The 12,779-nt window shown below is 38.0% G+C and overlaps 1 protein-coding gene across 1 annotated transcript in view; it reads left to right on the forward strand.

The window, feature by feature from the left end:
* Positions 1-9,437, forward strand: part of PLCL2 (phospholipase C like 2) — a 99,439-nt gene extending 90,002 nt beyond the window's left edge. Inside the window, exon 7 of the mRNA XM_041411412.1 lies at positions 8,178-9,437. Coding sequence (XP_041267346.1) covers positions 8,178-8,357 — 180 coding nt within the window. The 3' untranslated portion in view covers positions 8,358-9,437. The remainder of the gene's footprint in view (positions 1-8,177) is intronic.
* The last annotated feature ends 3,342 nt before the right edge of the window (positions 9,438-12,779 follow it).

Below are 12,779 nucleotides of genomic sequence, written 5' to 3' on the forward strand. Positions count from 1 at the left end.
GTCGATGATGAATGGTGATTAATGGTAGAAGCAAATTGTGTTCATAATCCAGGCTGGGATAAATTGAGTGTATGAGCTAGAGACTCTTTACATTTTGTCGAGCACATTTGCTTACATTTTGACAAAAGAGTAAATGGTGAAGTATAAGAAAAGGTTTCAGCCAGAGACCCTCAGGAAACTAGAACATGGAACAGTTCAGGTTTCCTACCGGTGATCTTTGATCTCAGCAGAGTATATCAAAATTTGTAGAGGTAGCAAATCTGCCTCCCTTAATTTATTCCCTCGACTCTAGCTCAAATTATTCAAGTTTGGTGTTTACATCCACTAATGAGTTCTTCTCTCCCACTCAATCAAATACTTCTTCACTACATTAAACTATAAAGTCTGTTTTAATTATAAAGAAAATTATTTTCTCCCACCTAGTTTTTATTTTTAGTTCTTCTTGAAAATACAGTTTCATACCGCCTCTTCTTACAGTGAACTATGACAGAAAAGCAGTAATGCATATGTATTTCTCCAGCTTTCCATGCTGGTTTGAACTGTTAAGTTTTTCATGAGGTCGCTTGGTGCTCCAATCCCTCTTGTGTTATACTGTACAAATCCAGTGCGGAGGAGAAGCAAAAACTGGTGAAATTTGCTACAGCATGTACAGTTAATACATTCTAAAAATATGCATGCAGGTTCTGCTTATAGGTAAAGGACCAGAATATCACATTTCCTGTATCAGAACAAAGTTTCCTGAAGACAGTGTATGGGATGTGTCAGGTAGCAGTCCTGTGCTTTCGAGAGGGTAGAGAAGAGTTAGTTCAGTGGCTTTGGGTGAATGTCAAAGAAATAAATTCCTATCCCTTTTTTTCTGTCAAAGGTGTCAGATACCAGCTTGGATAGGCAAATCTATTTTAATGCTTCCTGAAACAGCAGTACCTTTGCTTCGTCTCCGCTTTACATTCTGAACATAAGGGTTGGTGGGGGGGAGGTTTGCAGTTGGTGAGTGACTGAAATGTGAAGTCGTGATTTCTGCGTTCGCCAGGAATTGGAGAAGCCACATGGTAGGTCTGGCTCTGAGGAGCACTGAAGGGCTTGTGTACATGTCCTTAGGATTAGTGTAACTATGAAGTTAGAAGGCCTTCCTTTTGAAGAGGTTGTTGAGAAAATCTCTTCAAAACTGATCGGTTGGTATTTTTCTACTCAGAGATTAAGATCCTTTCTTTTGGAAGGTACAATTTGTCCCATAATTAATACTTCTGTTAAAAAAAAAAAAAAAAGGGAGATTTTAACTAGTCTGTTGTTGAAACTTTAATAGGAGGCATTGCAGAATGTCTTTAAAGTTATTTTACAGGTACTGCAGTTCAGATAGGCATCTGCTAAGTGCCGTTGCTCACATTTAGATGTACAGAAAGTTAAAGGCTGAAATTTGTTTGAAGTGACACACTGAGGTTTTCCACTCCAAACTCTTTTAACTGTGGGCTATAATCATACTTGTGTGTCATATAGTTAAACAGATGTTAAATAGTTTCTAAGACACTATGTTTCCTGTCTGGAGAAAAAGATCTGCAATCATAATTTCGATCTCACTGTCTCTCCATTGCCATGTTCCCAGTTCTCAAAAAAACATGTGAGAACAGGGATGAAAAGTGAACATCTACATTTGAGTAGAAATTGAGCAGAAGAGCAACAGTCTGAACCACTTTAAGAATTTCTTTTATGTGTTGAATTCCCTGCCTTCTTCAAATTAACTTCCTTCTCAAATAATACAAAAATGAACGTGGCATATACAATAAATACATGGACTCTTAACTGTGATGTAGGAATTATTTTGGGGCTCTGAACAGCCCTTACTAAATCATGAGTGCCATCCTCAGCTCCTGCACAGAGGATTCATGGCATGCTCACATGGTGTGGCTAATGTATTTTCCAAACTGATCAAGCTGCATTTTACCCTCAAGATACATATTGATCATTCTCTTTCAGTTGGGACATTTTGACTGCAGTTGATGCAATGGAAAGTTCTATAAAATAGCAAAATTGACAGCTTAATTCTAGGGAAACTTTGTTCAGAACATCTGATGCAGTTATTAAGTATATCCATGTGTTTTGCATGCACATGCATTACAGTTACTGCTTTAAAGGGTTTAATTTTTCTCAATTTGAAACCATGTGGCCAAATTTATTAGTAGTATAGTATGTTTGAATTCGGCTGAAATACTTCCGTCCAATTTGTCTATGTGTGTGTGCACACATGCCCATTCTTATTCACCCTGTATATGTACACAGAGGTATTTAACTTCACAACATCACTTGGAGTAAATTTGGTCTGTTGCCAGATTCAGAGATTGTAAACTGCTAGAATATTCATCTCTTTCAAATAGACAGTTATTTGCTAGTAATTTATTTATTGTTACTCCTCAGGCTGATAGAATTCATATTTTATAAACATAGATAACCACATTTTCTGCCAAAAGTACACTGTTGAAGAAGGAAAACCACTCTTAAGTGCTGTTACAGCAGACTCCTCCAACCTATTGTAAAAATTTATGGACTTGTCTGGCACAGAAAAACTTTGAGAAAAACCCTCTATAAGGCTCAGAATTTGAGATGCCCATAGGAAGAACAAAACAGCATCTGTAAATTAGTCTTAGCAATGAAGAGCTGTTCTAAACACAAAGGGAGAGGTCAGTGGAGATATTTGGAATGAAGGTGGGACTCCTAACTTCAGCATTTGTTGGATGTTTCTTGTTGGCTGTGAGCTTTAGGTATGTCACTTTATATGATGTGAATTACTTTCTCTCACAAGGCATACAGTCCATGGCATCAGTTATCTCTGTAATAGCATTGGCTCTGCACCTACAGTATTTTAAAAAATGTATTTATAAATGGAATATTCAAGGCACTTAGAGGACTGCAGCTTTTTTTTTTTTTTAAATAATCGGAACTTTTTCAACCAAATCTGCCAAGTAAATTCTGGCAGCCACAGAGTATTCATAAAGCCTCTGATGGGTGCTTCCTGGTCCTGTAGGTCCTTAGAACACATCCCAGTTCAATTTAAATATCTGAAGCTACTAGTCTCTTGATGTTACTGGACTGATGGGATTTTGTCTCCTAATTAACCCCTTATTTAGAAGTTAGGAAGTTAAGGCCTTTTGTCCTGATTCCAAAACTGCACTCGGAGCACCTGAACTGGGCATGGAACATTGTAGCATGTCACAGAATAACAGAATGGCTGGGGTTGGAATGAACCTTAAAGGTCATCAGTTTCAACTCTTCTGCCATTGGCAGGGACACCTCCCACTCAACCAGGTTGCTCAAAGCAATGCTCTGTTGTACTCTGAGGAGCACTTTGAGACAGGGATAGTGGCTTCTTAAATTTCCTGATAGGAGCTTCAAGTTCCAGGTCCTGAGGTAAAGACCACTCATTAATCTCGGGATTTTTTTGGGGAAAGGGTGCTCATGCAGTTATTTTAAATGTCATCTGTACAATTTTGCTTTCAGTGTGAACTTTCAGGTTCACATATCTAGTGAAGAACCAGTTAATCAAAAATCATAAGTGAATACGTGACAGCTTATGAAGGTAGCTGTACTGGAACATTCTAGTTGATTCTATATCTGATTGACTCTGAAATGGTACCTCATTTTGGATGTGCAAGATAGGAACCATTTTGGGTTTGTTTTCAGTTACTGTTACAGAGCTATGATATAAAAACACTGCCTCTTAGCCAAAAGTTTCAAAACAAACAGAATGTTTTTAACATTGATTTAAGAAAAATAAGCCAGACTAGATGACATGGGCATTTTGAGCCAGAGAGGTTTAAAAGGTGCTGAATTGGGCTCCCAAATGAATCCATCTTTTTTATTGCTGCTGTTTACTAAAAGCTTTTGAATGAATATCAGTTTTGTTCTTTGACTTCTTTAAGGCCTTTTTTCTTGTCTGCCTAGAAAGCAGCTTTTTTTGAAGCCTGTAAACGTGAAATATTCAAGTTAACAGTGCTCGGTTCTGTAAGTGAATTTTAACCATGGTGAAGGAAAGGGAGCAGTGGTTGCCGTGTGCTGCTGTAAGGGGAGTGCTCTCCCAGTGCTCTGCAAGGCCTGATCCATCCTGCTCCCAGCTGGGAATTACCACAAGCTGCCTGTTAACCACAGTGTTGGAAGTCAATTCAAGTTTTTTGGTGTTCTTGCCAGACAACACTAAGGACTAAATTAATTTACATTTTGACTTAATCTGAGATGAAAGCCTGGTGAAGACAGCCCTTCCACACAGCAAGAAACACACTGGTTTGCTTCTACAACTGCTTCAGATCCCAGCATCAAGTTCTCTGCACAAACCAGCTTATTTCTTGGAATGTGGGTTTTTTGGGATTTCTGTAAGATAAATCTGCTTGCCTGAAGTTTGAACTCTTTGTAGGTCTCTTGTATTGACTTTACAATATGCATTTTATCAGAGCAAGCTGCTACAGTCATTTGGGTCTGCTAAGAAGGTGAAGGACCCCTGAGTAGTCCACAGATTTGAGAGATTCCCATGTTTCAGCTTGCAGTCAACTGACTTTGCTATTAAGTCAACAGCACCTACTGTGAAAATCAGGATGCATAAAATAAAAATAATTGAAACGGAACCTTGAGAGCTCTTGGAGAAGACAGATTTGATACCTAACTAGAAAGAAAGTCTTTGCAATTATTTAATTGAGAGTGTGATGGCAGTTTTTTTCCAGATCTGGATGACTTTTAAAATTTTCTGCCTTTCTGATGCATTGTCTTACTTTCCAATGGTGTTCACTGTGACTACAGCTTGAATCTTTGAGGTGCATGCTGTTTCATTTCCCCAGCATATGTCCTCGTGATGGTACATCAACAGAACTAGGCTTCACAGGAATTGTGCAGAGCTCTCTCACTTGAGCTCATGGCATTTTTGGTAGTAGTGGTTGGCTCTTGTTTTATCTTGAGATCAAGACATACCAGCAGATAATGGCAACACAGTTCGTTTCACAAACATTTTTCTGAGTTCAATGGCATTCAGAAATAAATTCTGAGCATTGGAAAAGAGAGTAATGAGCACTGATACATTTTTCTATTTCACCCTGGTCTGAATGTGATACCACTTGGTCAGCTGTGTTTAGTCTGAACACCTTGTTTGCAATAATCCAGCCTTTATTTTAGATCCTCTTTTGTTTTCAGAGTTTATCTTCCCTGATTGGAATTGTCCAGACACTCACAGTTCCCTGCTGCAAACCAGCCATTCCTGCTAACCCCTAATTCCTTCTTCTTGGCATTCCTACATCCACTATTCTGTTCCCATTTGGTGCCTAATATTTTCTTCTTCCTCCTTGCCACTTCTAGAGATCCTTCCCAATGAGTGTTAATTTTCATTTCTCATCACCTTACCCAATTTATTGCATTCAGCAGCCTTCTCCCTGCTCAGTGTTTTTGTTTTTCTTTCCCACCAGCTTTTATTCTCATTACCAATCTCTCACTTTTTTTGGGTTGTTAGTCCTTCTACTTTTATATAATTTTCAGGCTACTTTCAACGTGGTGAATTTTGTCAATCTGTTTTATTTCTGTATTCCAATCCCAAATGTTGCCTCAATCTTTCCCTTTCTCTGCTCACCTGTCAGATCCAAATTTAGTGTTGTTGCACTGTGTTTGTATTCGTGCATCTCCTTTTGCAGTAAGATCTAGCATCTGCCTTGTATACTGCAGTCCAGCTTCCCTTTCAGCAGCCTTAGGCCTCTTGCCAAGTCAGTCCCAGAGATCGTTCTTACACTGTCCTCCTCCCCATCCACCTCTTCTACAGAGTCTGTCTCAGGCTTTTCCTTCCTCCCCTCTAGTCTTGCTTTTGGCCTGCTTGCCTTGGCAACCCAGTGTTGGTGGCTTGGAGAAGCCATCCAGGAAAAAATGCAACTTTTTTCCTAATGCACATTCATTATTCTGTGGGAACGGAATACACATTTTCTTACCACATTGCTGGAGCTGTCAAGAGATGAAGGATGATCAAGAGTGGAATCCTCAGTGATTCTACTAACCACATTCAAAATCTGATTTTTGTTTATTAAAAGCTCATAACTTGGATCTACTGCCCTGTAGTCGTTTGAATTACAAGTCCCTACCCCAAATGAAAGTAGGGAAGGAAGTATAGAAGATTGTTAACACACTTATGATGGCATTTCCCTATCTTTATTCTCAGAACTGAATGGAATATATGGATGACGTTAAAGAATAATATTAAACAGAAATAATAATAAAATCTGCCAATGGCAAGAATCCTTCATAGAAAGTATCAGCTTAAGTAGTTAAAGTTTGGCAAGGATATAAGTAACTGAAAGAAGGGGTGTTTTTTAACTGAGAAGTTTGGGGCAACCTTATTAATAGGCTGTTTGCGAGCAGCTCTGCCTATAATAAACAATTTGATTAAAATTCCAGAACTATATTCTACTAATCCATGTAAAACCCAACTTGGGCTAGAAACAGATGCACTCCAGATATGACTCATTTAGTGTGCTGGAGTGTTTTAAATTAGCTTTTAGTTGTTTGTTAGTTTGGAAAAAAGTATGTGATTTTTATAAAAAGTAGCCCTTCAGAAGAAATTATTACTGAAGCTTATGCTATGATTGATGACATTCTAGATTTTTCCTCTCTGGTGATCAGAAAAACAGACTTTGGCTATTATTGTCTTGGGTGAGGGATGGGGGGACATTATTTCTTTGGAGAAAGTAAAATTTGTTTTCAATCTGTGAGTCTCAAAGACATAAGTCTACTCACTTCATTGGGTAGTATTTTTGTTCTGAGTTGCTAAAGAAGCATCAGAAGTATCACACCATGAGTGCACACGTTTTTGTCTGACTGCTATTCTATCTCTACTCCTGTATTTTTAAAATCAAGAGGTAAAACTGCATTTCAACCTTATTTGGCAGAGGAAAGGCAGCGTATTATCTTTGGAAGAGATACTAGCATGTTTTCAAGAGAAATGTCTGTCAGGAGACAGAATTTACCCAGGATGGACAGACATTGCAGGAGAAAGTGCAGTCAGTTTTCATACCTTACTGGACACTGGTACTGGCAGTCTCAAGGAACTACAGTACCTGTACTTTGTGTGTGTGTGTATATTTACCCCCTTCAGGTATGAATTTCTCTCCTTCAGGTATTTTCCTGTGAGCTGTGGAGCAGTTCTCCCTCAGGAACACGAGCACAGCACACTTTGGCCCTTGCAGACTTGCTACTCTTGTTTTTGAACTTCTCTGTGCACACGAGTAAGACAGACAGGGTCGCCATGTGCTGCAGCCTTGCTCGTTTGCTGCAGGTGGGCAGGGCAGGCAGATACCAGCTGCAGGGAAGGCTGGCCACAGTCTCCCAGTGAGCTGTTGCTGTTAGAGGGCTTTAATCAATATGGGGAGATGGAGGACTGTAGAACTAGAGCCAAATGACCTGAGCCTGGGACAATTTCTCTTACAGCTTTGCTTATAACTTAATTGCTATGAAGAGGAAGATTGATGTGGCTCTTAAGGACGTGGTTTAGTGGTGGACTTGGCAGTGTTAGGTTAATGGTTGGACCTGATGGTCTTAAAGGGCTTTTTCAACCTAAACGATTCTATCATTCTGAAGAGGGATAGCAATAGTGCTGAGCTGCAGACAGCCCTTGAAGTCTTTGTCATCACTGTCCTTTTTATGTGTTGCTCGCCAGTCTGTGTTTTCATATTTCATGCATTGACAAGCATTGGTCCTTTACCATCCTGCTATTGAGTGAATCACATTGCTAAGGAAAAAAAAAATCCCTAGGAACCAAAAAACCAGGAAAGTTTTAAATGGCTCCCTGAGGTATTAAAATCAATCGTCACAGTTTTTGTTAAGCAGAAACATTTATAGTCCCCATGGATTCAAAATACAGCACAGATTACTTTTCTTGAAAACTGTTAGGCAGAAATTACCCCTACCCCTTTGCTGATGCCACTGATTGGCTTCAGAGAAAGAAAAGAACTTGATTCTTTCTAACACTAAATAATCCGTTTTGAGTTTTGTTTTGTTTTTTGAGGAGGTTTTTTTTGTTTCATTGGTTGGTTTGGTTTTTTGTCTTTTTTTTTTTTTTTTTTTTAAGCAGGACAATTATACTTTTAATCCAAAACAAGCAGAAGGGTAAAAGAGAAGAGAATGCTGTTATCAAATGTGTATTCTAACTGCATTTTTTTTCCTTACAGGGGCAAGCTGATCTTCTCAAATATGCTAAAAATGAAGCACTGGAGAATCTGAAGCAAATCCATTATGCCACTCTTTCATGTGGACTTAATAAGCCAGGCACTGAAAATACAGAGATCTCAAAGCCTCGTCGAAGTCTGGAGGTCATACCTGAAAAAGCAGGTGATGAAAATGGAGAATGAGAGAAGGCTCTTCTCGTAATTTTGGAGTTTATAACTCTGTGACCAATTGTAGCTGCATAGGACATTTGCTTTGCACTTACTGTTGGAAAATATTCGGAATTTTTAAAGCACAACTGGAGAAGCTAATTACAATCTATTGAAACTGTGAATGTATGTAGCAACTCTGCTTGTGAAGGCAATGATTTTGTGTAACATGGAAATTACATTATTGGCCTAAATATAGCATATATATGTAAAAGATACTGTAATTCAGTAATCGCGTGCTGAAAAGTTCATTGTAGTGCCATCAGGAAATGAACATTTTTTAAATGAGATGTAATAGCAGGAAATCAGTTGACAGAATTTGGCAAGATGCCTTGATTTTCAAACCAGTTTGATGCAAAGGTTGTTTCTTTGCACAGTTTGTTAATTGTGCTAGTGAGATATATAATTCTTTTGAAAATCAGGTCTAAAAAAGTGGAATCCACATGTTTCACACTATATGTAGTTCAGCCGCTTGGATATTTGGGTTTGAAGTGGTATTGATTTTATTGTTGAGCCATAAATTAAAATGAGAATGTAATTAGACAGTGATCACTGACTTCAGTGCACTATAGGAGAGCCATTATGTAAAAGGAAAATGTGCAATCAATCTGATAGCCTATGTCAGAAGAAGATACATACCTATTTTGCCTAAGATCTTCTGCAAATGTGTGTAGATAAAGTGACCAAACCGTAAGCAAAACGATGTAAATAGTTTTTCATTTTGTGAAGTGAAGTGCTCATATTAAAAAGAGTTTTATGAGATTGCTCCCAAACAAGTAAAGCTTTTAACTAAATTTTAACTTTTTTATTTTTTGAGTATTTTCTTCCTTACAGAATAGGTGATATCTCAATAAGCAGGTTTGTCAAAAAAATAAATCAATTGCTGTTCTGATCTTTTTTGGTTTTCTGACAACATTAGGTAAAGGTATTGTAGCTGATATGCTCATTGTAAAATGACTATACCAACCTAGAGTGTTCTCTTACTGTTTCTGATTTAACAATAAAATGGACTATATAATTACAGAAGCTAATAAATTTGAAGAAAAACAAGTGAAATCCTCTGGAGATCAAAATGCACTTTTTGTTTAGTTGCGGGGGGGAAGGGAACATGGTGATGTTTGTTGAAAAGCATTGTTTTAAGCAGAAGTCTTCAAGACATGCATACTACATGGATTTTTGTTTTAACCAGTTCAAGATGCTCTTTCTGCTCTGAGGGTAATGAAATCTCCCTACATATAACTCCTGTAAAACTCAATATAGCTCTGAACAAGAACGCCATTACACTTGCACGTCATTGAATTATTAGGGACTCAATTTATTTTCTAGTCATTATAAAATTAAAGTGGGGATAAGGTGGGATGAAAACAGTTTGCATAGTAAATGTCACATCTTGAGCCTGCACTTTTAAATGTCAAACTGTATGGGTTAGGAGCAGTTTTAGAAGGTCCTAAGCTCATTCAGTGTCTAGTTACAGACGGTATGCCTTAATGTTAGGATCTTGCTAGGTCTGAGTTCTATTCTGTGTAGTACAAAATGAAGCATTTAACCTGTGGTAAACATCTGTGAGTGTTGCTTTTTCGTCAGTCCTTTTCTGTGTCGGCAGCTGAAAGTCTTCTGATGGAACCTGAAGTTGATGGGAAACAACTTGAAATTCACGTTGTTGACTGTATTCTGAGCCACTGTGAAATTAGTCTTCCAGGCCCAAATCTATCACATCTAAATCTGATTTAGAGTTAGATTTAAATTTATCTACAGCAAAACAACTGTGTTAGATCAAGATCCATCTGCATCATAAATATGCAAGGTCAGTTTCACTTTTATCAGAAATCCCAAAACCTAGGCTGCTGGAATTTTATTTCTGACTTTTAGTCCTAATTGAAAGATGTAGGCTGTGGGAAAATGCCATCACTGTTCACATTATGCTTCAGAGATGTAAAAACCAGTAAGGCTCCTTTTGCAGTCCTGCCCCAGCACTGCTTGCATGGCATTTACAGAACAATATAATTTACATCACAAATGAAGCATTTCTGTAGAGTCTCTTCCTCCAACCAGGTTATCAGAACTGATGTCTTGGGCATTCTTAGCATTTACGTATTTCTGTTTAGCACATTACAACCTGAACAGAGGTGAGGGAACATTGAAAGGGTTCAACACAGTTTGATGGTTTTTCCTTGGTTTTAGGGCAAAAAAAAAGTGAAGGCAAAAAGCGAAAATTGATTATCACATAGACAAGGCCTGAGAGATTTTGCGTGTTTCACTCTTACAATACATGTAGTTGTTCATTACAGAACTGATCCTGTTCTACTTTGTTAAAAAGGAAGATAGTATTTTTTGAGTAATATAGATACATATCTTTTTTAAGAAGTTAATATACATGCATTTAGCTAACTGACACTTTAAATATATTAGCATCTGATTTTAGTGCTGATTCCTTAAAATGGAACTCACTTTTGTGCATTATTCATGCTCAGTCCAAAACTGTATGTACCATAAAGTCTTAAAATGAGCTGAGTCATCATCTTTCACTCTGAAAGATGATGTGTAGCTAAAAGTGCTCCAGGAAGTTTACATGTTGCATGTTAAAAGAGTTGAGGATAACCACTTGCAAGCGAAGTATCTGGCTCTATTGTTAGCCCAGTGATGATGATTTCAACAGCAAATGTATTAGTCTGTTTTTCAGTTGTATTTTCTTAAAGCATTCTTTGCATCCATATTATTAGTCCATTTTTTTTACAATGTTTATTTTAGGTTATATAGAAAGATGCAACCAAGACCCAGCAAAGTATTCAAAATAAAATTAATCACAGGTTGACTTTGCACTTTTTTGGGACCTTTATTTTCTTAAATGTGCTCTAATGCAGTTGAATTGTTTACGTAGTCCTTAACTGTGGAAGATTGATCCAAAATATGAGTGACTATTTATCTGACTGCCTTTTTAGCTTTTGTTTGGCTCCAATAATCATTGAGGGGGTACAGGTTTATGTCAATATATTGCTCTATTTAAAGGGTAATTGGGAAAGGAAAAGCTCACATACAGATTAACCATATAGACACTAACAGTTAATTCTTTTTTTGAAGACAAGAAAAAGTTTAAACAGTACCTGTTTGAAAAAGGAGCACCTCTAAACCTCATCTGCATTCTTCCTCCGTTCCTCATTGGTTTTGCTTGGTGTGGTACATAGCAGCCATTGGATATTTAACCACAGAGCCAGGACTGTGCCTTCCATCCTCTGTACACACCAGCCAGCTATAGTAGACAGCTCTGTTCTCCGGGAATTCCCCCAGCAGCAGTTACCAAGGGGCACTTCTGAGCCTAGTGAAGCCACCAAAACTGCAAAAGCCTTCAAAGCAGAGGTGAGGGCTAGGCTGTACTGTTGAAGCTGTGGCCTTTCTGATGACAATGGTAGTCTTCTACTCGAGTCAGTAGGACTGGGATTTTAAGTGCAATGTTGCAAAACTTCCCTTTTTTCTCTGGTCCTTTCCTTTTATACCTTCGTGTTGTTCTGTTGCTGCAGCAAAAAATGATGCCCTGCACAATTTCACAAGCTGGCCCATGCAGGCATGATGAAGATGCTGTATGAGTCAACCATTTTTTTAGCTACTTTGTACAGCACAAGAATAATTTTATAAGACTCCATGGCCAGTTACTGTATTCACTTTTTCCTGTTTTCAAGTTGAAACAGCAGAGAGAGATGATTCAGAGTTGCCAGCGTGAAAAATGGAAGTGAATTCTAAAAATTTTAACACTGGTCTACTAATCAAATAAACAAATCTGAAAGGACCCAATCCTTTGCTCTTTCAGTGCTTGAGTATCCCTTCAATTTATATGATTTCCAGATACAGTTTTCTCTGGAATGGATTTTAAAAGTAATGCTGATTTCTTCTTGGTGTATTCATTTGCTGCACAAATCAAGGAAGCTCCTGAGTGTCCTGTGCATGGTGTAATAACCTTTGAATAAGCTTTAGCCTAGCTAGGTTTGCATTTGTGTTAACTGAAGGTTAAAAACTAATAGAAAGAGTGATATTTGCAAGAAGGGTAATCATACAGCCATAATTGTGGCACAGTGTGCCCTTGCAAAGGCATGTTCTTCACTGTGAAATAATTTTATGCTTATATATGTAAGAGTTGGAGTGAGTGCTGCTGCTGGAGGATGATGAGCCCATAGGGTTTTGATACCATGAGCAGAATTCTGAAACTGGTGATGTCCACAGCTAGCTTCTTTTGACTGTAATGAGTGTAGGGCTTTACCACATTTTTTTTCCCTCTCTATTCACACCTACTCATTCTGACCAATTAAACTTTCTAAATGGAGTATCTAACAACTTGGTTAAAGGTTAATAGATCTGCATGTATCCTATTAGGGCCTTCAGTCTTTTGAGCTCCTGTAAATACTTCAA

The sequence above is a fragment of the Onychostruthus taczanowskii genome, unplaced genomic scaffold (genome assembly GCF_017590055.1).
Source record: "Onychostruthus taczanowskii isolate IOZ18803 unplaced genomic scaffold, ASM1759005v1 scaffold36, whole genome shotgun sequence".
NCBI lineage: Eukaryota > Metazoa > Chordata > Aves > Passeriformes > Passeridae > Onychostruthus > Onychostruthus taczanowskii.